Source organism: Papio anubis, chromosome 12 (genome assembly GCF_008728515.1).
Source record: "Papio anubis isolate 15944 chromosome 12, Panubis1.0, whole genome shotgun sequence".
NCBI classification, from domain to species: Eukaryota; Metazoa; Chordata; class Mammalia; order Primates; family Cercopithecidae; genus Papio; species Papio anubis.
The window spans coordinates 39,154,535-39,180,501 of record NC_044987.1 but is presented as its reverse complement, the minus strand read 5'-3'; the positions used below and the strand labels follow the sequence as shown (position 1 = coordinate 39,180,501).

The 25,967-nt window shown below is 39.2% G+C and overlaps 1 protein-coding gene and 1 long non-coding RNA gene across 3 annotated transcripts in view; one reads left to right on the top strand and one right to left on the bottom strand.

The window, feature by feature from the left end:
* The window catches only part of SESN3 (sestrin 3), a 66,522-nt gene extending 65,386 nt beyond the window's left edge, over window positions 1–1,136 (bottom strand). Inside the window, exon 1 of the mRNA XM_009187137.4 lies at window positions 831–1,136. Coding sequence (XP_009185401.1) covers window positions 831–1,136 — 306 coding nt within the window. The remainder of the gene's footprint in view (window positions 1–830) is intronic.
* On the top strand, window positions 13–21,833 carry LOC103877826. Of its 2 annotated transcripts, XR_004177399.1 has the most exons (5): window positions 13–251; window positions 730–854; window positions 1,273–1,357; window positions 16,850–16,915; window positions 21,311–21,833. It is a non-coding gene; the product is annotated as an uncharacterized LOC103877826 (long non-coding RNA). The 2 variants fall into 2 exon arrangements; XR_637695.4 differs by having other exon boundaries at window positions 13–854; window positions 1,273–1,494.
* Window positions 21,834–25,967: the final 4,134 nt, after the last annotated feature.

The window sequence follows — 25,967 nt, the reverse complement described above, 5'->3', positions numbered from 1 at the left end:
AACGAGAGCCCGGTTGGGAGTCGCGCCGGCCAATCGCAGGGGCCGAGGAAGCCTTGAATCTCCGGGCAAGTTAAGTTTGTCTCCGAGGCTCGGAACTGAAGGGAGATGGCGGTTAGCTAAGTAGTAGGGTAGCAGGGAACAGTTTGCTCTCCTCTGCCAATAAGAGGACGAGGGTGGGTGGTATGCAAATATACTGCCATCCAAGCCCCACCCCCAAGATAAGCCACGCCCCCCAGGTCCCTGCAAAAGTGGTGAGCTGAATGAGATAAATAGTTGGGAGCTAGAGCTCGCTAGAGAGTCTAAGATTGAGCTAAATATTTCCTGATCTCTCGAGAAAGGGGGAGGGGAGTGGGAGGATTAAATGTTCCTTCCTTCAGGGCAGTGGTTAGGCTTTCTCTCCACCAAAATCTAACTTTAGCTGTAAAGAAGCCTGCAGTTATGAAGGACTTTGTATCCAGGGATCTCAAAGAACTTTATGCATCATTTATTGTGAACCGTGTTTTGCAAAGACTTCAGTTACTTGAGGCTTGAGAGGCGGATAGGGGATAAATGTCTGAGTTATATATATATTTATGCAAGTAATCGAGTTTGAGGGGAGAGACACAAAACCTCTGGTTTAGCGGTTTCCTCCTGTTTCTGAAGTACCTTCTCGCGGTTATCTTAGAGATGTAAGTTCCTTTACTTGTCCAGCACGAAAAGGCCAAAGGGGCTTGTTTTCTCACCCAAAAGACCTTCCTGAGGCAGCTGTTCGAATACATGCAGAGCACAGAGCCCTGCTCAGAAAGGAAGGTTCAGAGAACAAATTGCCGTTTAAAACTATTGGGACAAACCTGCCTCTTCCAAAGCTTAGAATGGTGAGTCAGGGTTTTAGCTTCCACGTTCTGCGGAGAGAAGACAGACTTGATTGGGGAAAGCGCAGGCTGACCGAGTGTGGGGGGACAGACGGGTAGGGGAGCCAGGTCTCCCGAAGGGGCTAGCAATGCGCGTCGGAGTCGAATGCGGGTTCCCGATGCTAGACGCCCGCAACCTGCTCCCGAGTGAGAACAAAGGCAGGCGCAGAGCGAGAACCTGATTGGTGCCCGGTCCTCACTCGTGTCCTCCGGGCCCCGGAGATAACTTGCATCGCCTACTGGCATGGAGCGCTGTGCAGTGATCACTGGAGCCCAGCTCCCCACCCGGCCATGGCCGTGGCCACAGGACTATGCATTATGACATCACCTGTTTTCGATTTTTAGAACCTAATCAGTATTCTCGGCTTCTCCTTTTTTAAAGGTCTCTAGCGTACCAGGATTTGTGAAGGCCTGCAGTTCGTAGAATGAAATCTATGTGGAGATGATTTAAAAGAACGGTTTCACTGGTTTGCATTTCTTTCTTTTCTTTTTAATTAAAAAACAACAACAACAACAAACCCTGGTTTCCTTAGGGATTCAGGGTGGTGTTATGCAAAATCGGAAAGGTACACTTGGAGGAGCTAGCAAGTTTAGCATATCAAAGGTATTAGACCAAATTGTGCGGTTAAAACTGCCAATCTCATTTCTCAACAGCTGTCTCCTCTCTGTCCCTTTTTAGAGACCAACACATATAAACCAAGTCTACACAAGGAACAAAGGAAATGGAAATCTGCTAGTGTCAGGTTTAAATAGATTAAAATAGAGTAGAAACCCCCCAAAGGGTCTAAGTGATGTAGTTGGGTAAAGGTGTTGATCCATTTCTCCAGTGTTAGCTAAAGGTCGCTTGATGCTGTGTAGACATATATAATGAAAGACCGATGGTGTGGGGAAGGTGTTTAAGATTCAGTTAGAAGAAACTGTAAAAGCAAGCAAATTCAGAAAAGGAAGGAATTACCACATGCCCTTCGATGCAGAGAACCAAGAAATCCAGGGAGAAAGTCAGCAAGGCACAGTTTTTCTAAGAAACACATATGTGTCCCCATTTAGTGGTAAATTTCTTGGGCTATATTCCTGGCTGGTTCTGGCTTTTAAAGCAGATTTTTATGTGAGTACATTTTAAAGGAAAAGAGAAATTGAAGGATGAAGTGAATTTTTGTGCAGATTGAATTTTCTCAAATAGTATTTTAAATTCATATTGTTTTCTAGCACATTCTTCTTATAACCTTTTCTTTTCTTTTTTCACTTGACAGCTAAAATCCTTTTGAAATGAGTTCCTTTAAGTTCTAACTAAATACCCCAGTAACTAAATCCCCCAGAAAGGAAAGCCAAGATAATCTAGCCCTATACAATAACACCCTCTAACAAAGATTGATAAAGGGAGATTTTAGTAGATGAATATCTTCAATAATACATGGTCACATACATGTATCTGACCATATGATGGATCTCTCCACCAAATTTCTCCAAACTATTATAATATATATTGTCTGTAGTGCTATTTACTTGGCAGTTAATCATGTATTGCACTGTGACATTTCTTATACTGAACCATTATATATGTGTTTATGTTCTGCCCTCAACTACTCAATGCCAGTACCTTATTCTTAACACAGCAGCCACTCTTTCTGGTCTGTCCTCACACCCTCACTCCCATCATAGTTGTTCTCCTCTCTCATGGAAATGTTCAGTTTCTGGACATCTCCTTTCTCTTCCATTCTTCACCTAACCTTCCTTCCTTTCTTAGCCAGCCTGAATACCATAAAGAGAATGTGATTTCAAACCCAGGATCACACTTAAAAGGGAAAGAAACAAAAGCCAGTTCTTTTTATTGCACATAGAACAAGGAGAAACTCCGCCCCTTTTGTGTCCGGTATGTTTAAAACAAGAAAGAACTTTAGAAAAGTAGGATATGAGTGAAAATTACAACCAATGTTGAGAACTACGTTTTAATTTTTATTACAAAATTAGGATGATAACTTCATTAAACATTGCACATCATTTCAAAACTGTTATAATCATTTTGCTTGTTTTGAAATATTCTTTTAAAGTGTGATTTTTTTTTTTAAACAGGAAATCCATAAAATCACATGGCTTGGATGTACCATAACTTACTTAATCCTTGTGCTATTGTTGAGTATGTGGGTTGTTTCAGGTTTTTCATGATTGTAAATAACGAAATAAACTCCCTCATACTTAAGTTTCTGGCAGCATCTCTGATTTCTAGGCCTGGAATTTTTGAGTAAAAGGGTATACATATGTCTTAAGGCTCCTGGTGCAACTTGCTAAAATATTTTGTGGAAAGATTTGAATAAGAACACAGGCGAGAGCAATCATTTAAAGCTATCATTCTGCATAAGGTCCATCAGTATTCCACTTACCTCTACCTTAATCCCGTTCCCTTCTTCCTTCCGCCTGGTGAATATCTTCTCCTGTTGAACCATTTCCTGAATCAAGCACTTGTCCAAACATCCATATTGCCCCTCTATACCTCTTCTTTACCAAAAAGCTTACTATGCAAATGATAGGTTTAAATCCTGTTTTCTCATTAGACTTCAAACCCCTTGAAGGCAGGGATAGAGTAACATTTACTTTGTATCCTTGGCTCCTAGCTCAAGCAATAGGGAAGTACTCAAAAAAATATTATAGAAAGTAATGAGTTTTGCTCTCTATAAAAGCAACCCAATAAATGTGAATTGAATTGTTCAGAAAAATCCACTGCTTTGAAGCAGAGAGATTAGGTTCATGTTCTTACCTGTCACCAATCTTTCTCTGACATTGAAAGTATTAACTATTATGGGTTGGGCATCATTCTCTCTTTTATGAAATGAAAGTTATTGCCACAAACCAGAGCTGTAGGAAGGGTTGAAGGAAAATTTTTGTGTTTAGCACATTTGATTGAAGTTACCCTTTTAATAATATGCTGTGACTTTGGACTTGAAATTGTTTAGTTCTTTAGATATTCTCATTCTATTGACCAAAGAACTGAGTTCCTCTATAGTTTCAAAATAAGGAGTTAATTGAGAAAAATCAGTTACTAAAGATAATTTTAAAATTCCATTTCTTGAGACAATAGGTCATTTTCTAACATTTTGTCTCTTCAAGCTTCTTTTTCTTTCTCAAGGGCACACCCAAAGCATTTGGATTGCTCAGGCAGTGCTGCATTATTTACACATTTGCAAATACTGTAATTTGTTTCTTGCACAAAGGAATTTACACTTCACACAATTGTAAATTGATTGCTCCCTTAGAGCTGTTAATTAGATTCCTGCTATTTTTTCCTAAGGCCCGAGACCAATACTACTCCAAAGGAGAAATAAGAGAATCTGTTCTCAAAAAGGCCACTACTTTAGTTCCCACCCCATTCCACCTCTTCAATCACCCACCTCCACTGAGATTATTCTTATCGAAGCTCATTTTTCAAAACACAAATATTCCATCAGGACCCAAATTCCTATCAGTTTTCTTTTCTAACATTTCAGATCAGAGTGTTCTTTATTTAACCCCACTATAAAGCAGACTACAAAAGGCCTACAGATGTGAAGGGTGTGTGGTTTATTTGTTTGGCTTGCACAGTCAGCCAGCATGACGCTTTTAGAAAAAAGTTTTGAATTGCTTTCAAATATTCACAATTTAGGATTTTTTTTAAAACCAAAAATCTAGATTTCCATTTTCTTTAGAAAGATTGTCAGATCTGGTCACACTGGGCTTATATTCCCAAATGGCCTATTATTTGGTTTGGACATACACTCTTCTGTTTACTAAGGTCCCTGCCACTCCCTAGGGGTTACATTTTTGTCATTTTATTTACATTATCTTCTTGCTCTTTGTAGGGATTTGAATTTGCGACCTCTATAAACCTTCTCCAGCATCTAAATTACTGATCTGTTAGTTATCACTGTTAACTTAATCAGAGAACATTAATTAAAAATAAATTTGTCATCTCTTTAACAAAAGCTAAGGAAAGGGGTCACATGCAAGCAATATTGTGATGTATGATGATGTCAGGTACCCTAAAAATATGTATATATATGTATATTGATATGGTTTGGCTGTGTCCCCACCCAAATCTCAACTTGAATTGTATCTCCCAGAATTCCTACGAGTTGTGGTAGGGACCCAGTGGAAGGTAATTGAATCATGGGGGCTGGTCTTCCCCATGCTATTCTCCTGATAGTGAGTAAGTCTCATGAGATCTGATAGGTTTATCAGGGGTTTCCACTTTTGCTTTTTCCCCATCTTTCTCTTGCCACCACCATGATTCTGAGGCCTCCCCAACCATGTGGAACTGTAAGTCCAATTACACTTTTTTATTCCCTGTTTCAGGTATGTCTTTATCAGCAGTGTGAAAATGAACTTATATATATACACACACACACACACACACATATATACAGTATATATATCTCACAATGGGGAGCACAATTATCTAACGAAGAAGGGGCTACTATGTCCTTTACGCTGCTAACTCCACTTCTTATCCTCATTCTGCTCAAATTCCTATTCTAATTGTTGCTTTAGGATAAAGGAGCCACAGCAAATGTGGGAATATTGGAAGAGCAAGGAAGCCAGGCCTGATACACTGAGAGTGTTTTATTTGATGGGCAGTATCACATAGAGGCTGGAAGCCCTGGCTCTGGAGTTAGACAGAAATTTGAGCATTGACTTTGCCTCTTACTAAATGTATGACTTCAGGAAAATTAGTAAATTTCTCTATGCTTTCAATCTGGTCATCTGTAAGATGGAGTAATAATGCTACCTAACTCAAAGGGCAATTGTAAAGATGGACTGAAATAATGCATTATAGTTGCTCAGCAAAGTAACTGAAACATTGTAAGCCCTAAATAAATGCTTGCTGTGAGCTGACACAATATAAAAGATGTTATACTTTCCACATACTGTGTGACCTTGGTCTAGTTACTTAACTTTTCTGCATCTCAGTGTTTGTCATCTGCAGAAATGAAAATATTAAGATTAGCTTTGTCATAGAGTTTTTTGAAGATTAAATGAATTCTACATAAAACACTTTAAAACAATGCCTAGTTTATAAGAAATGCCATGTAAATTCTATTATTATATACTGTTGTCAGGAGATTTTTTTTATTTGTCTTTTTTTTTTTTTTTTCCAGTGAAGATCTTTGATTTTGAGATACTTGTGTCAAAAGTAAGATAATGTAGGGTAATAGAAATAGCACTGGACAGAAAGTCAAGAGACCTAGGGTTTAGTTCAGTACTGCTGTGAACTGTATCATATATAGTTACAGGTGTGAACCACTGTGAACTGTATCATATATAGTTACAGGTGTGAACCATATACGAACTATATGGTATATGCAAGCTGGGAATCACAGCTTATCTATCACTTGGAATCACTTCCTTATCTATTAAATGTGGAAGAGTGATTAAATTGGGTTGAAGCAGATCCAGGTTTTGTGGGGGCAAAAACTTATAGGCTATAGGAACCTTCTTTGAAAAAAGAAATATAAAATTATGGATGCAAAATTATTAATAGTTATGAAAGTGAATACTTATTTAAAATCAGCAATAAAATCACAATAAATTTTCAAAAGATGAAAAATACTATAAAATCACACAAGCCAGAAAAATAACAAATATTTATTAACTGCCTGACACAACCCTATATTACTTTTTCCCTACATCTTTGGGGCTGTATATTCCATTTTCCTCTTCATATGTTAATGACTTTTTTTTTTTGTTTTTGAGACGAGGTCTTGCTCTGTTATCCAGGCTGGAGTGCAGTGGCACGACCTTGGCTCACTGCAACCTCTGCCTCCTGGCATCAAGCAATTCTCCTGCCTCAGCCTCCAGAGTAGCTAAGACTACAGGTGCATGCCACCACACCCAGCTAATTTTTGTATTTTTTTAGTAGAGACAGGATTTCGCCATGTTGGCCAGACTGGTCTTGAACTCCTGAACTCAAGTGATCCACCCACCTCGGCCTCCCAAAGTGCTGGATTACAGGCATGAGCCACCATGCCTGTTCTGTTAATGATTTTTGTAATACTATCTTTTTTAGAGGGAATGGAAAGATAATTCAATCTTTCCCCTAGCACACATTCCTAGTTCTGAGTGTCCTAGGACACATGTGTGTCATGAAATAGCCTGTGACCTTACATCTTTGTGATATTATGCCTGGCGAATTGGCCCAGTGAGCAATGGGAGTATTCCTAGAACCTATTCTTTTATTGAGACCACTGGAAATAACAACCATATACTGAAATGACTGTGAGCCCCATAAATTTAACTTATAAATTCAAGCTAAAGGTATGTCCATCTCAACTTCCCCTCAGCCAGATCAACAAAGATACCCACAGCTTCTCCAATGCCTCCAGCATGAGGGAGATTGTGAAAGATGGAAACTGGTATACAAAGAAACTGTGGTCTTTACCAACAGTGGTTATAATAGCTTACTTTTGAAATGTATTTAAAAGTATGACCATGTGAGTAAATTGCCTGGACCTCTCTCAGGACCTCAGAAGGGGCCAATGCTAGTGATGGATCCTAAAGTTTAAACTTTATTAAATTCACGATTAATCCATGTCTCAGTAGAGAATTTCAAAGACCTCTTTAAATTCTATAATTTTGTGATTTGTTTTGTCTTAGTATATTTCAACAAGAATCTAGTGGAAACAGCATATAGGAGAAGTAGCAGAATTTTTTTCAAGTAGGCAGGGTAAAAGTAAAAGGAGCTCTATCCTCAGATATCACTAGAGTTGTATTGGTTTTTGTTTGTTCTCCCAGTGATTTTTTGTTGTTGTTGTTAGCCACAGTCTTCTTGATATTCCAAATCCACTGTCCCAAATATTCAACCCTTCTTTCAGAAAGGAGGAAATTAAGACAGAAATATTATATTTTTAAATATATTTAAAATATTACCGTAAAATATACTGGCTGTCTGGGTGTTAAAAATGAGAGTAGATTAATACAATAGAAAAAGTCACACAAGCATAAGGCAGTTTGGGAGTGGGATATAGTTAATGGGAGTAAAGAGGAGTTATAATTTGTTGACTTAGAAGTCTTAGATAATGTAGTATTCTATTATAAGGAATTTACAGGAAATCAACACAGGACTGAGGTGGGATTGAAGGGAACCTCTGAAGGGAATAATTCATACCTCTACTTTCAGATCTTCTGGATGTGACTATGGCACATCTAGACTTTGAGCATCTTTAGGGACAAGACTGATTCATCTGACTATTTCTAGTACTTGGAATCTAAGAGGTGCTCAAAAAAACCCACTGGATGAAATGATTAGATATATTAGAGTTTGTTAGCTAGAAATCAAGTGAACAGATTGTTTTAACCAAAAAATTCCCAAATGTCTTAAAATTGTAAATTTATTTTTATACAAAGGTAAAATTTGCCTTATGAGCAAGAAGACACATTCACAAAGTATATGTGAATGATAGCAGCAAAGACAGCAATTTCAAAGATGAAATGTCTTGAGATGATGCATTCTCACATGAACTGCAAGCTTGGAATCACAGCAGCAACTTTTGAGATTCTGAAAGGCTGCAAAATTGGAAAATTATGCTTTGAAGTATATGCTGTCCAGATAATCCTTTATTTAGTCATTTATTTATTGAACCCTTACCAAGCAGTAAGTCCTGGTGATAAAAGTAACAAAGGACAGGCTTATAATCTAATAGTGAGACTGAAGTATAATCTCTGCATTGTTACAGAAGATAAATAGAAAATGGAGAATAGAATGTAAAAAGGGTTATTAGCAGAGTCCAGAAAGATCTTTTGAGCATTTATGCCTATAACTGGATACATCTCAGTGGCAGTGTTGAAGATATGTGATACAGAATTCTTGCTGTGTTTCAATGCAATGTACAATGTCAACAGGAAGATAGGATTAACCCCTATAAATACCAGAGAACAATACAAAACAGTGTATGATGAAATCACCTCCTAATTCCATGTTCATTACCTCACTCATACATGCATTCAAGCACTCCATGTTTGTGGAGTGCTTACCATGTTCCAGCCACTTGACTAGTCATGGAGATAGAGTGATGAACATAAGAGTCAGAATTTATAACCTAGCAGAGAAGACGGACTTTAAACAAATAATCCCAGTGTGTAACGAGTGTTATAGTAGGGAAAAACACAGGAAGGGAACATAAAGCAGGGTGATCAAACCTGGTCTAGGCCTCTCCTGGTCTAGGCCTTCCCCGAGGAAGTGAAATGTTAACCCAAGAAGTGGGCTGCCTCCTGGTTTCCAACAGTAACTCCCAGAGACTCCACGTAGTAGGTCCTTTCCCAGTGTTTCAGTTCCCCATTTTAATATAGTTCATGCTCCAATTGCAAAACTCCTATGAATCCTGGCTTTTTACATTGCAGTAGGCAAACTTTCATAAGGGGTACAAATCTTCCTTTCTTTTCTGAGGGACAAGATCCCTATTAAAAATTCACCAAAATTTTAATCTATTTTTCCGAATTAAATAATATCACTTTATTATCTAACATTTAGCATTTCACACTTAGGCCCCACCCTGTTGATTTCCATTTGTGTATGTGCAAGTGATATGTGTGCACCATTTCTAACAAGTACATTGATATTTTCTGTCTTAAGACAGTAAAGCACTTGAAGATAACCATCATATTTCTAATCTATATTCTGTAATCCCCATAACCTTCATGGTAGTGATGATAATCATCATAGATATAGTAATAGAAGCAACCACTATCATTTACTGAGTACTTAGTACGTACCAATAATTATTCAATAACCTACATACATTATTTTGCCTAATACTTGTAAAACGCCTATGAAGTAGCTATAATTATCTCCATTTAAATGTGATTTTTAGGGACTGAAAGTTTGGTCAAGGTCACAAAAGGTAGAGCTCTGATTTGAACCCAGATCTGCTTGATGCCACCAGCATTTACAGTGTTATAAAATCATGCTTTGGCATTATTCAGTCAGTCATTTTTATAAATATCTTTGAACTAATTATCTGTGTTAAGTTACCAAACTGTAAGGTCCACTAGATTAAATCTCTCATACATTTACCAAATATAGCTCACTGGACACCTATTCAAATAAATGCTATGAGAATAGGCAAAGACATAGCCATTATTCTCTATTCCAGTATTTTATTACCCACTGGCGTATTACGCGAAAAATATTTGGGTTATCTTTGGATAAGAAAACTACCTTTGTTGGCACCCAAGCCAAAATTCCAAATGTTCTGAGACATAAGTCTGAAGATTCCTAAGCACTTGGCTAGTCACAGAGATAAAGCGACAGACATGATGAAGATAAAGTTGATAAAATTAACAATTAAGGGTAGAGGAAGGAGATGCTGTTGGTACTTTCACATGCTATACCAAGGCAAGTACAGGTCTATCGCTGGGATTAGATTCTCTAGAAATAAGATGAATAAACTGGTTTCCACATAACCTGCCAGCAAATTCAAGATGTTCATATCAACCTGTCCTATCCACAGACTCCTCTAAGTAAATCTCTCTGCTGGTGGCCTTATTCTAAATAATCATGCTCTGTACTGTGTGAGTCAACCGAGGAATAGACAGTTGACTCAAAGACAGTCATTCTGTAACCTAGCCATCCATCTGTATGGACTAGCTCAAAATGATAATCTGAGCCAATCAGATTCCTTTCTTGGAAATTTGGCATCAGGAAACTATGATACTAAGCCAGTTGGCAGCAAAGTCAGATTGTAAGAGGATGTCATGAACCATATGCAAACTAAAACGAAGAAGGAACAGAACGGATAGGAAGTAAAGGGTGAGGAAGCTGGGAGGGGTAGGAGGATGGGGCAAGACACAGAAAGAAAGCAAAGAAGCTAAGACATTGGTATTTAGAGTTCCTTAAATCCTAGTGTGTTTCCACTTCCAGTCCTTGTGTATCTTTGTAATAATTTCCTTCACCGATCTAATCTCTTCCCATGGCTGATTTTGTGAAGTAACTTAATTCTGTTTCTTTCAACCAAAAGAGACTGACGGAAATAATCTTCCTTCATTTCCATGTCAAGCACTTATACATATGAAATATTACCCTTAGTTCTCATTAGTAAATGGATGTGAAAGTCAGGACATTCCAAAAGAAAGAACTAGAACTCACTGGGCCAGAAAACCCCCATTTCAGTTTTTACACAGAAAAATTCTTACAGTCTATGTTTCACTAAGAATGTCTGCTGTGCAAAAACCTCAAACTTTTTAGAATTTTTTTTCTGTTGCAAGTTAGAGAATGGCAATCAGTAATCTATTACCCAAAGTGCTTCTCCTCTCTAGGTTTCATGTTGAAGTGATTCTAATATGTCTGTGCTATCAATTGCCTACACAGAAAACTGAGAGACAAAGGCTTTCTCCCTTTCCACACATTATCCTTCATTCAGACTTAATGCCTGCAGGTCCGGTTTAATGATTTCCCAGAGTTTATGAACGAAAAAGAAAAACAAAGCAATAACAACAAAAATCAAAGTTAAATTTCCTCAAACGTTTTCCAGAAGGAAGTAGTCAGGAGAAAAACAAAGGGAATGAGGGCACTTTGTCTCAGGATGCAAATTAAAGATCACTGTGGTGGTCTCTGTGGGGTGGTTATAAAGGGACCATGTGTATACTAGGAAGTCATTTAGTTTTGGAAATGTAAATATGTGTAAATGTTTTAATTTTACTCAACCTGCCAGAGGTAGAATGTCCCTGAACAACTAATTGATACATTTCTTTAGGGTCAATCGCTAGCTTTAGAGGAGGAGCCTCAGCTAATCACAGTAGAGCTGGACTGTTCTAGTTTTCCATTCCTTTGCATCGTGTTCCTCATCTCTGCAGAAGGCACTGCTCCTTCCTTTCCTTTCTAAATCTCTCTCTCTCTCTCTGTCTCTCTCTCTCTTGCTCTCTCTCTTGCTCTCTCTCCCCGCCTAGTTTATCCTGGACTCATGCTGAGCTCAGCAACCCTTGAACTCATTTTCTACCTGACACGTGAAATAGTTCTTAGGATTCACTAAACCTTTGGAAAATAAATGAGGTACTTCACTCTGCCATCTTTCAGGTATGGTGAAGAAAATAAAATGGCCTCCCTGGGCAGTACTAGATGGGTTGTGGTTGTGCTGGCCTTGCTCTTGATGAGCTAGCACTACTGTTATTTCTGTATATACCAGACCTGTCACTTTGCATTTTCTATTCCTCAGTGAAGACATGAACATCTAGACATTCCACATGTCTATGGGGAACTAGAGTGTCCAGGAATGGAAGCAAATGGAAACATTCTCATTATGCAAGTATAACTTTAGCTGTGACCTAAAATATATTGCCTAAAGACTTCTATAAGAGTGAAATTGAAAATTTTCTGTTATTTTTTTACCTCAATATTGTATAATCTAGTCACCATTCAAAAACTCCTCAAACTTCATTTTTCATTATTTCACAGGTTTTTTGTGAGGATTAAATTAAAAGACATATATAAAGCACTTAGAACAGGTATTCCCTGTCATGAGTACTCAGTAAATGTTAGCTATTTGTTTTATTTTTAAAAGATTTCATACAAAAATATATTTTTAAACAGCAATTGAAATTTACTTGAATTTTAATGTTTTGGGTTCCCTAGTACCATTTACCAAGACAGTTTGTTTTGATTTAAAAGGGCCTCAAGTGCTTGATAACACTCAGGGTTTATCATTAAACATCTTTATTGCACTTGTGTTTGCAAAGTACATTTTTGTCTTCCGTTAGCTAGTCTATCCAGTCAGATTCTAAGAGAACTCAGTGTCAGTGATACTGTTGAATAATGAAGAAGCTAAGGTCATGGAGAAATTAAATGACATGAATGTGTTCTTCATTCTAACCCCTCTCTAGATGAAGACAGATGATTTCTAAAATTTGGCGTTACATGTGTATGCAGATGAGTCTATGTGTACGCAGATGAGTCTGTGTACACACACAAATACACACACACGTATATTTACCCTTATGTGTCCTGCTCCCAACAAATTCTCTTTTTTCTAAGCTAAAGATCATTCTTTAAGTTTTTAACTGAAAAAATTACAGTTTTCCAGTTAATGAAAAGGAGATATTGTTCCCATTTAAGAGCTGGAACTCTGAGATAGAGTGCTTTGGAATACTTCTAGAGCTTTGTCTACTGGCCATAGGTAATGATTCCTGTTTTCACTCAGCAGGAAGCAACTACCTTTTGTGATATGAACAAAATATAGAAGATAATATGTCCAATATGTTCTGTATGACTCAAGGAAGAACCCAAACATAAATAGGTCTGGTTTTTATAAATATGGGGCTGGGCTCAGAGGGTCCCCTTGGTGGTAAATGGGTAAGAGTATTTAAGTGTGTACCAAGCACCACAGTTCTTCTAGAAGGTCTTCTTTGCCTTTTATGATTGCCTTCTGTCTGTAGAAGCCTCTTTCTTTGTAAGTCTGGCTTAGTCATCAGGCAAAATGCCGTATTTATTTCTGATTGTTTACAAAACCAAAGACCCATACTACAGGATATTTATACTGTTGTCTATCAAAGCATTCACCAGAAGAGGAGATAAGCAATTCCTCTGCTAAAAAATATTGCGGCCTATGAATTATGAGTGCACATGAAAAATCCCTGCTTTACCAGGTCATAAGTAAATGATTTTCTTCTCTTGAGCTAATGATGCAACTCATTTAGGTTGATTTCACCTTCCTCAGATGTCATAAACCTAATTTCTGCTTTTCACCTATAGTGCTTAGCTCATTGTGCAGTGGCATCTCAGGTAAGAGGGGCTGAAGCAAAGTCTGAGTTCAGTCCTCCTAAGAACATTGGGAAGAGTTTCTCCCCTTTTTCAAAGAACCAGAGGGTATATTTAGCCAAACAAGAATAAGTTTCTAGATATGGAGGGTAACCAAGTAGGGTAACATTTTTCTGAGTGGAAAAAGCAAAAGGAAGGTAGATGCCTTTATGTGTTGGTATCATAGTTTCCATAGCCCTGGTGCTTCCCATAGTAGCTTTGAAATGAAGACCAGCAGTCCGTTCCCCTAGATAAGGCGACAACCCAGGGTGAGTAGAGGCTGGAGTCACACCCTACCAGCTCTGGACCAGCTCAGCTTTTTGTTCTCTTTGCCTTTTGTCTTCAGGGCTCCAGCAACATCATTCAACCCCATTCTGGAGTGAGATTAGGTGAATTCCTTAGAGCCTATGAATCACCACTGGTGATGCAAAGTCAGAAGAGCTAACATGTCACTGGGATCCATGGGCTCTGAGGAATAAACAGTTTCAACAATGTTACATGATTTCAAGGCCTTTTCATGTCTCTTGCTTTGGCCCTGGCACGTATATCTGATATACTTCCAATTTTTCATGTCCCAGTCTCCCATCCTTTTTATTAATCTGCTTCTTTTCACATCATCTGTCCTACTTCCTGCCACCTTCTAACTATAGCAAACTGCTAAACCCTGGAACCTTTGCTCTATTGTTAAAATTCTCCTCAAAAGTCACCCAAATTATCCTGGTAGCAAAGTAGAAGAGCTTAAAAATATTTTTGCACTGAAAAGCCTAGAGATGACTTACCTAAATATGTCCTATTTGCTCTCAGTAGTTCATGCTCCTGACAGGGGGAAGTTACGGGATTTTGCCTAGACATACTTTGGTCATTCTGTGTTTTGTGCTGCCCATGATGAATCAGCTATTGTTTAAGCAAATGAAAGCAAGTGTCTTGTGGAGTGGTAATGGAGACATTGGTGGCATTCACATGGCTGAAAATTTGCAGCTCATCTCTGGCCCCATCCATGAACTGAATTCTAACCCCAGAATGTTCTTCTGAAAGAAAGACCATTTTCATTGTTAGACTCTAAGCTCCATGAGGGCACGCACTGTGTCTGGATTCTGTTCATTCATGTATTCCAGATGACATAGAATGAAGCTTCTCTTATTGTAGGTGTTCAATAAGTCTTTGTTAATTTAAATTCCTACCTGATGAAGTTATTACTCTAGCACAGCACAAAGTTCTTTTCCATTAAATACCACAATATCAACTGGATATGGCAGGGCAGAGTTTAATATGCTAATTTAAATACGCAGAAATGAAAAGATTGTTATATCTGTCATGGACCTTGGAATAGACATGAATTTCTCAGGGCTGTAAGTGTATCTCAGAGAACAGGATTAGGAACAAAGTAGAAATAAGTAAAATTTAAGGAAGAGCTCAGACATGAAGGGTAGTGGATAAAGAGAAAATGCATTTAATTTTTTTATTATAGAAATGCAAAATTGATAAAGAGTTCTCAGCTTAACTGAGATACCAAGTATTTTCTCAGGACCTTAGTACTATTACTCCTAAATAAAATAAAATAAATAAAATATAGAATTTAGACTAGATAAGCTCCCTTCCAAATTTAAAAAGGAGATTATGATTACAAATGATCAAAAATATATAAAATATAAATTAAACTGAGGACCTTATTTTTTCTTTGGGAATGGGTCTTGGTCTAGAACAAAGGATCTTAATCTTAAATCTATCACTGTACTGCTTTGGATCTTTGAATTTCCTAAAACTGTGCAAAAAATTTGTATATATATATGTTTTCCTGAGGAGCAAGAATCTGCAGTTTTCATCAAATTCCCAAAGTGAACCCCAAAAACCATATAAACCACTAAAGTATAATATTTTAGGTTGTCTCTTTAAAAGATTTGGCAGAATACTTTCAATGTGTCAGGCATCGCGCTAAACATTTATACATATTAACTCATTTAACCCTAACTTCATAATACCACTGCTTTTCTGAGAAGTAAGTTAACGTTCTCAAATTCATATAGCTGATACATGGTGGTGCTGGGATACCAACTATCTTCCTTTTGAGTAGACAGAACAGTTGCCAACAACCAGGGCCTTTTCAGTCTTCACCATCATTTTCCATTTAAATCATCCTTTATATAGTAATGGCCTCCTAAGGATCCTAAAGCCTTACTGTGTTCAAGCAGCATTCCTCTATGGAAAAAGCCTTCTAAAGCACAGAGGCAATCCTCTCCAGACTGCTCCCTTCAGTTTTTTTCCATTGTAAAACTAGCCTGCAGTAAGCATAATTTTGTCTTAACTGTCTATTCTAGACTCAAATCTGGCCACATGACACAAATGGACAACCCATACATTTGGAGAAACTCCAAAAAATCCATCTCAAGCACTGACTGGTCCTGGTCCTGTTTCAAAATTTTACTAACCTTCCACAAATTGTGATTCCAGACACGTTTATACCTTGGACCCCAGGATAATGGAAGGCACAAAAGAGGCAGAAATTAAAATGTTAGTCTATCTGGGGACACAGTGTGGGCCAACAATGACAGGGGAACCCATTGCCTCCTAGGTCACCTGAGGGTAGCACATCTGTGCTTTCTGTAAATGGGTTGACAAAGTAATCCAGAACAGTTTTCTTGATGTTTCTTAACTCACACCGTAAATACCGTGTGCTACTTAACAATAGCAACTAAGATTTAACAAGCGACAGGAAGCGTTTTTAAAAACAAGTGAAAAGCTGAGATCAGAATTCCAGTGACCTTTCTAATTCAGCTACCACTGCCATTATTCAGGAGCAAAATAACTTGAAATTTACGATGGAGGCTGGAGAGGCAAGTAAGATAAAGCTTTGCTATTCTCTGCCCAAGAGAAGAGTGGGATCATCCAAACCTTTTCGTGAACTTCAGATTCTGAAGGTTAAGTCATATGCCATATCACTGCACATGGAAAAAAGAACATCCACAGCAAAGGTGACACCTGAGAGGTCATACACCCTGTTAGAAAAGCTGAAAGCATCAATCTGAGAAAAATAAGTGAAACTCAAGACCCACATCAGAACTGTGGGTGACATAAGGGATTGAGGATTGTGGGATTTGAGACATTGCCAATCTTCTCGCTTTTCTCCCTTTTTATTCTTTACGACCCAACCACTGATGGAAGCCACCTGTTTGACCTGAACTACTCTGTTATATTTTCTGTGCCTCCAAAGGTGCCGATTTCAGTGTCTGCTGTGTTGCAGTAGTGCCTTTGCTGAGTTTGAAACTGGAAACTCCAAGTAAGTAGATGCCTTTTCTTCAGACATGCCAGGGAAAAACTTACTTTAGTAAAAATAACCTTTCTGCCATCTTCATCAAGTTAACACAGAAAACTGATATTTAGTCATGAAGGAGCTTGATTAAACTGTTTCACTTTATCATTTTACATCTTGATACAATAATATGGTTATGGGTTATTTTCTTGCAACACTTCTCACCTTCTTTGCAATCGTGTTTGTTTGTTTGTTTGTTTGTCTTTTTGCTTGGTTGCCTTCTCCATGAGATGATATGCTTCATGAGGACGCTTTTTCTCATCATTATATCCTCAATACAATAATGTTTTGGAAGAAAATAAATAAAGTCCATGCAAAAAGTCATCTGATCTGTTACAAGAATAGTGAATTCTTATCAGGTTAATAAAATATGAGTTGCATGACTCAAGAGTTTTTAATAATCAGTGGTTGTAAACCAAATTTATATCATGTATCATGTGTAAATGTAATATTGAATATAGTTGTAAGTTTCAGGATAGGAATTAGTGTTCAGGCTGCAGTGAGTAATTGCTACTTTTGTCATCCTTTGGGTAACTCTTAGCCAGCTTGGGTCGGCAAAATTGCCCCTCTCCTTTGTATTCAGCCCTGTCCTTGTTCTAGGAATCTCCTCCCCCAGATGCAGTGGGTCTCGCATTGGTATGTGATTCTCTGTTCCTCCAGGGAATAGCCCTCCCTGCGGTTATGAGGCTTTGTTCATCCGTACTCTCAGCTGTCCTTTCTTTGCTTTGAGGAGAAATGTGCTGAACCTGTGGGGCCCCTACACTGAAGCTACACAGGGAAAGTTGGGAGAGGGGGAGAAAGAGAAAGAGAGGGGGAGGTTAAAAAGACAAGAGTGTGTGTGCATGTGTGTGAGTGTGAGAGGCCGGTGAGGAGTGTTCCATGAAAAGAGACTGGCACTTGTTCAGACTGGAAGGAACTGAAAGAGTGGGAGCAGTATGTGAGCCAGGAAGAGAGCAGTGGGGAGTGGGGCTTTAGGACAAACGGGGAAGAGGTCCCACCTTCTACATCATGCAAAAGATTTTGACTTTTATCTTAAGAAGAAAATGGGAGGAGAAAGCCTAGGGCAGTGTCAGAAAGACTGTACATGAGCCGAGAACTGAAACAGCCTTCTCTGGTGGTTCTGACCACAGTCCATTCTTTAGTGGAACCTGTTCCTTTGGCCATTCTTAGTTTTGACTCCGTTTCAGAAAGATATATTGAGCACATACTCTGTTTTATGCCCTATGCTAGACAAGGGAGAGATATTAAAATATTTAAGATGTGACCCCTGTCCTTGAGGATATGACAGTTTAGTAATGACATTTTGTTTCATTAAAGAAGCTAATAGTCAAACCAAGAACTTCCAGCTAATCATTCCCTGTGTCTTCTCACATGGAGTGCTTCTGAACCAGTTTTTTCACCTCCTGTTCTTATACGTTTGATTTTTTTTAAATACAAATTTTTACATTTTTCTTGGTTTCAGGCCATCCTCCCTGCCTGCTATATCTTTTTGAATCATGCTACCAGCTCTTTCATCCAACTTTATGCTACATGCAGATCTGATGAACATGTCTTCTTTTTGTTAACTCAAGATCTTACTTAAAAAATTGGTCCAGCACTTTGGGAGGCCGAGGCCGGCGGATCACTTGAGGTAGGAGTTCGAGACCAACCTGCCCAACATGGTGAAACCCCTGTCTCTACTAAAAAGACAAAAATTAGCCGGGCATGGAGGTGCACGCCTTTAATCCCAGCTACTAGGGAGGCAGAAGCAGGAGAATCGCTTGAACCCGGGAGGCGGAGGTTGCAGTGAGCCAAGATCACGCCACTGCACTCCAGCCTGGTCAATAAAATGAGACTGTACCAAAAAAAAAAAAAAAAAAAAAATTTGATGACAGGTCTCAGAGGGTCTTTGAGCCCTTTAGCATGGCACAAGTAGAGATTTCTTTCCAGGTGATTCTTAATTGATGGGTCAGTACATGTAGGGTACCATACACTGTTTTTTCCCTGGGAAGCCTCTCCCTATTTTACAGCTAGAAATAAGTGCCTGATTTATGGGCATCCACAGACTTGTGAATACCTATGCCACACTACTCATGACATTACATTTTAATGTTGTTATGCATCTATCAGTATGGGGCTGTTGTTTTATTCATCACAATAGTCTCAAAATTGAGCACAGTGTATTTGTATTGCACGTGACAGACAGTAAACATTGTTCAGTAATCTAACCTGCATGATTTTTTAGAGACTTTTATTTATTTATTTGTTTATTTATTTATTTAGAGACAGAGTCTCACTCTGTTGCCAGGCTGGAGTGCACTGGCGTGATCTTGGCTCACTGCAACCTCCACCTTCCAGGTTCAAGCGATTCTCCTGACTCAGCCTCCTGAGTAGCTGGGATTACAGGCGCCTGCCACCACGCTCGGCTAATTTTTTGTATTTTTAATAGAGACGGGGTTTCCCCGTGTTAGCCAGGATGGTCTCAATCTCCTGACCTCGTGATCTGCCCGCCTTGGCCTCCCAAAGTGCTGGGATTACAGGCGTGAGCCACCGCACCCGGCTTTTTATGGACTTTCAAAACAGCCAGGCTATTTGATAAATTTTGAGGGTTGAAATATAAAATGTAGCCCTTCTGGCAGTTCCCAGTTTAGCTGTATGTGATTAGGAACTGGGTCCCACGTTCATGCCGTGGTGTTGGCTCCACAGAATCATACACTTTGGTCTCTGGAGCACTTCCTGATATGTCATACGAGTTTTTAGTGTCTTCAGATTATCTCAGAGATTTTACAAATGATGCAGTGAAATCAGGAGAAAAGAGATGTGTAACCCCCTTATCACTGATCTCCAATTTCATGGGAAGGACATGTAGAAAGATCCTGGAATTTGACAGTAGAACTATGGTGAACAGGTATACTAAATAAATATAATAAAAACTACAGCTTAATTTGGGAAAGCTCATTGAAAGAGAAATAAAAATTCTTCTTTTTGATGTAAACCATCTTGAGATATTTAGAGTTTTCGTTCTATCCTCACATGTTTTGCCTTTATCTTTGATTACCTAAGCTATGAGGACCACAGATTCTGATTTTTGAAATTTGCTTTTATTAATTCCTCTCCATCTTTTTTTTTTTTTTCTTTCTTAATGTATCTGAGTTTCTATCAGTTTGGCAAAAATACTTGGCAACATTTACTGGGATTTTTGAACATCCCACATCCAATTCTGTGTTAGGGATTTCACAGGTATTATCCTATTTAATCCTCTTCTATAAGAGGCAGGTATGTTACTCTGCTTGATTTATTAAAAAGAAAGAAAGAAAGAAAGGAACAGACAGAGGGAGGTTAAATCATCCCCACTCTTATCTTGGTTTCCGTCTCTTCCGCTCTCCCTGTAGTCTGCTGGTGTGTTGCAGAGCTGAGGTTTTAATAGGACCTGATTCCACAGCCTGAACTCTTAATCCGGCACACAATTTTGCAAAGGGCTCAAAGTCATAGAATGTCATACTGGAAGCGTCCTTAGAGATCATCTAGCTTAGAACATAATGTCTAGCTGTGGGCCTGATTTGCTCCTACTTTCTGGGCAAAATGAATCTCCCAGAGTGAAAAATAGGTAGGAGAAATGGATGAAGTGGGAGTGGGCCTGGGTGGGTTGATTCCAAGTCCCAGACTCACAGCAGGGACTTTCATGTCTGGACTTTTGTTTTCTGTTTGTTCGTTTGTTTTTGAGTCGGAGTCTTGCTCTGTCACCCAGGCTGCAGTGCAGTGGCACCATCTCGGCTCACCGCAACCTCCACTTCCCGAGTTCAAGCGATTCTCAAGCCTCAGTCTCCTGAGTAGCTGGGATTACAGGCTCCTGCCACCACACCTGGTTAATTTCTTTATATTTTTAATAGGTTTCATCATGTTGGCCAGGTTGGTCTCGAACTCCTGACCTCAGGTGATCCACCTGCCTTGGCCTCCCAAAGTGCTAGGATTCCAGGTGTTAGTCACTGTGCCTGTCTGGAGTTTTGGAATTGGATGGGGCACACATTGTTTTTAGCCTACATTAATGTCTTTCTTTATCATTAAAATGTTCGTTTAATAATCATGTGAGGCTGAGGTCTAATTTCAGTTTCAACCGCCACTAACTATGTGACCATAGGATTTTGTTGTTTTTGCTCAGCATTTACTGTGCCATATTTTAAGACACACATTTCAGGCAAAAGAGATAGCAGAAGCAAAGGTGTGGTAGGTCCACTGAACAGGGAGGCAGAGAGCTGGATGTGGGAACTGCCCATTACTCTGGGGACTCCATGAGACAACAGTTCTGTTTTTCAGCACAGCAAGTTGTTTGTTACCTTCAAATAACACAGAAAGACAAAAATCAGTAAGTTTGTATTTCCACAGGCGGTGAAAATGTGAAGATCTGAGTGGTGTGAAATGAAGTCACTTTCAGAGAGAACATTTTGCTGAAATTTAGAGTGAGCTAGATGTGCCTAAGTCATACACAGGAAGTAGGAGACCTGGGGGTCAAGGGGACAAACAGCCCCACGGTGAAAAAAGGCAATTACTGGGAAAATGAGAGAAGATTGCAAAGTACACAGAATCAGCTATGCACATTGTGAAATATAAGTCACCACACTATGTGTTTTGGGGCTGCAGTCACAAAGATCAAGATAGAAAATAAAAATATTCACCTCCATGTCTGAGTAATCTTTGCCCCCCATTCTTTCATTCCTTTCCTCCAACATTTTAGTCTCCTAAGCCTTTTTGAAGGATTCTTTGTCTCATTTAAAAATAAAGATGGGTAAGGGAGCATTGTTTTCGCCTGAGCAAACCAAATGTGGCCGGCTCCGTGAAGTATATCCATGTTTTTCTGCTCTGCTTATGTAAAAATAACTTAGGGAAGCTGAAATATTTTGTATGTGAATTAAAGGTGAAAAAGAAGAAGGGTTTGGAGCAATGAATGAGATGAAAGACAAAGCTGTGCCAGGAAAGATGAAAGCCAAGCTAAGAGTGGTTAATCATCCCAGCCAGAGATAAACAAGAGAAATCCAGTGTCTCCTGAGAGCTGAGGAGCCCCTCTATCCACCATGGAAATGTCTCTGACATCTAAGTTACCGAGCTAGTTACTAAGCTTGCTATTTCTGCTCTGTCAAAATCATTCCATTAAAACTTAAAATAAGCCTGCAACTGGATAATCTTATCCCTTACGGAAGCCTTATGTAATAAATGCAAATGTGCATCTGAATTATTAGGCTTCTTTTTTTTTTCCCTCAAAGCTGCACTTAATCAGTAAAAGCTTGTGAAAGCCTAAAGATTTCTAAAATAAATGTGTATCTAAGAGCATCTCTAATGTTGTCTTGAGAGCTACCAAGAGGTTTAGAAGAAAAGGCCTCGTGTGGAGAACAAGAATTGCTGGGTTCTGGCACTGGTTTAGCTACTTAATTTGCACTGGTTCTTGCAAATCACTTAGCTTCCCAAGGTTGAAAGATTCTATGGAGTGAAAAGAGTTCAAAAACTAGGATTAAAAACCATGGGTTTGCGTCCCAGCTTCGTCATGTGCGAGCTATGTGGCTGGCAACGGATTTAATATTTGGGGGTTTGTTTTCTTATCTATACGGTGGGGGAAGTAATAGTACTGCCGTGAAGAACATATGAGACACTGTATATAAAAAAGTTCTTTGCACACGGTAAAGAGCAACAGACAAGTTGGCCTTTGCCATTACTTCCCCAGTTTACCTAAGGCTTACAGAATGCTGGGAAAATAAATGAGAGGTAATAAGGCATTTTTTATAGAAAGTCCTAAATATTGCTTCACAATTCTTTGTAGCAAGTGAAGACATAGTTTAATACTGATAGTAAAGACAAATGAACTAATCAGAAGACCAGCCCCACCTAGAAGACGTGTAAGACATCTTCCATCTACAGTCAAAGGCAAACGATAAGGTTTTTTTCTTATTCTCTTGTATTCTAGAGGCTGTTGGGGGTTGGGTGGCTTGGAAGGGAAAGTGCCACACAATAGCATTTGCTAGATTACTGCATGGGGGTTGGGAGGGCTCTATAATTTAAGAGGCATAAGATGACTGAAGTGATCACACAAAAAAAGATATCTTCCAATTCCATTTGAGCTACGATCTGATCTCGCTGTTGAGTACAATGTCCCCTTCACAAGAATCAGAAGTCAGCATCAGGGCTGTGCTGCATAAGTTTTCCACCCAGTAACAGGATGATGTCAGCAGCCAGGGAGAACGACCAATCAGCAGGCAGAATGAATCAGAGCGTGCTGGGATTTTGCTCAACTGTCTCTTAGCAAAGCAAGCTGTGCTCTGAAGTGCAGGGGTTATTTGCACTTCCTCTGCACTTGAAGCTGAGGCTGAATGACTCTTTAGCTGAAAAGGTACCAAGGAGTGTGCAAGCAGTTGAGATGATTTGCATCCAAGCAGCCAGTCTCATAAGTCATGAGTCATATTTGTTTTCCTGAAAGTATTTTTTTGTAATAAAAAATTCAGCATTAATAAAGATTCTGAAGTCTTGATTTATATGTTGTGTCTTATAATTGCTTGAAACCTGTTTTGTTTCATGCATTGTGCTGCTGGGCAGCTCTTGGCACATGAGCTACAAGTAAAGTTCAATACTGCCTCTTACAGAGTTTGAATTTGCCTCTGATGTTTCAAGTCTTCTCTCTAATGACAAGCAGCCTGGAAATCAACAGCTGTTTCATTTCTGGGGCAAAAGCGCTAATTCTCCAATTACACTAAAATGTGTTTTGTGTGTGCTTTAAAAATAAGTCTAAGCTGGAAGGGTATGATGTGACTTGTAGACATTGTCTCATGGGTGGGAGTGGAGAGGGCTTTGTAGCATTTCTGAAAACATGAAGTTATTTCCCAATATTTTGTCAGTTTTTCTGATCTTGGTAGGCAGTGACAGCAGTATTGGAAAAGGGTGCAATCGAAGGGTTAAACCTACTATTACATATCCCAGGTCGATTAGACCTCCCAGGCAGGTTCCTCACTGGCATTATCTGAGGACAATTTCTGTGCTATCTAAGGCCAGCAAGCAGTCTTTCCTGTGAGTGGTGAAAACACATCTTTCCAAAAGAAAATATATATCTAAGAGAGGGAGTGATTTTTCATCTTGTCTTCTTTCAGAGTCCTTGGTAGGTCTCAGGAAGCACCATGGACTGCAATTTATTAGCCCAGACCTGCTGCAACCTATCCTTCCACAGTTTGCTTCTTGGCTGAATGCCTCGTTTTCCTCATTACTGAAATGAAAAAGGGTTTACAAAGCTAGTTAATTTGAACTAATTAGGGACGGGCTATTCTGAAATACTAAGAATGCTGGATTTGAGAATATTCCTTAAAGAAAAGCTGACATTACATTCAAAGGTTGGTAATATGCTGGAGGAGAGAGCACAGCCTCCAGAGGTTAGGCTTCCCAGCGTTTGAATCGCAGCTCCACCCATTACTAGCTCTGTACTTCCAGCCACCTCTCCATTCCACAGGTACAAACTGGGGCAATGCTTAGCTCGAAGGATGGTTATGAAGATAAACAATCTCTCACCACCAAGCGCAAGCAAAACACATAGTAGCTACTCAATAATTCATAGACCCTCCACCTCCTTTAAACTGGAAATAAACAACTTGTTGGCTGATAGAAATCCCAGAGGGACCTGCTTTCACAAATACTGTAGGATTTGTAATTAGCATGTAAAAAGACTGCTTCCAGCCCTTGAAAGCATGTTGTCCTTTAAAGGCTCTTAGGCAGCCTCAAGAAGCCTTGTTTGCCCTCTAGCATTAATTTGCTTAGCAAATTCTCACTGCTAGGGCAAAATTAAATTTCAGTTTAGGCTCTGTTTGATTGACCACAAACTCTAAATGAAGGTGGCTTTAGTGTGATCTAACTTTCACTTGTTTGGGAGCCTTGAGATTAATGCAATGGGCCATTGATTGATTCTATAAGGCCCTGGTGCTCTTTACAAGAAAGACATAAATGTGAAGTATCTGAACTAATGCTGTTATCACCATTCCCTTTCCTCAGCTGAACATCCCTCAAGGGGTGCTTCTGGTGCCAGAGAAGTTTAGAAAAACTTTTGACAAAGCAGAGCAGACTAGGAGTCTGTACAGAGGTGAAAGCCCTGGGAAGGTATGATGTTATAGCAGCTGTAGAACCCAGAGACTTCTGGAGGAAGTCGGGTAGGGGATGCATTTCCTGGGTGAGGGCAAATCAGCTATTTTGGACTCTTAGGTTCCTCATTAGTCAAAAATCAAGAAGACTACAGAAATGGTAACATTCTGCTATTGCTACTGGTCCTTTCTCCTGAGAAATGCAATTGCTGACTAAGATATAACTTCGTAGATTCGCCGTCCACTCAAGGCTTAGTTTACTGCAACACAGAGAAGGTCTCCTTCTTCCCGCTGTACAGAAAGATAAACTGACAGTCTGTGGGTAAGCTCAGGGACTTGCAAAAGATCACATTAGGACATCAGGATGGAGATACTGAATGCGGAAACAATGAAACCGGAAGTTGAGATCTCCAGACAGTACCGCCATTATTCCAATCACTTCAAGTCCAAATGGAGAAGTTTAAAATGAGTACCTTTAACCAAGAGTGCAAGACCTGCTTAGTTTTGAGTAATTGGATCTCTGTATATGGGCCTAAGAGATCTTTACCTATATTTAGGCAAAGGGAAGCAAATTCATTCCAAGAGAGTGTCCTTTTTCTTTTTTTGTCAGAAAATTTTATATGGTATCATGGGTTAAATAAATTTCTTACTTGGAAGGGTCACATTATTTGGGAACAGGTTCACTGCAGATATAATTAGTTAAGATGACGTATATAGGAGTAGCGTGGGCTTCCTATCCAACATGACAGGTGTCCTTATAAGAAGATGACAGTGTGAAGGCAGGTGCACACAGGAAGAAAGCCATGTGAACACAGAGGATTGGACTGGTAAATCTACAAGCCAAGAAACACTGAAGACTGTTGACAAACCACCAGAAGCCAGGAAGAGGCAAGGCAGGGTTCCCTAGAGGCTTCAGAATGAGCTTGGCCCTGCTAATA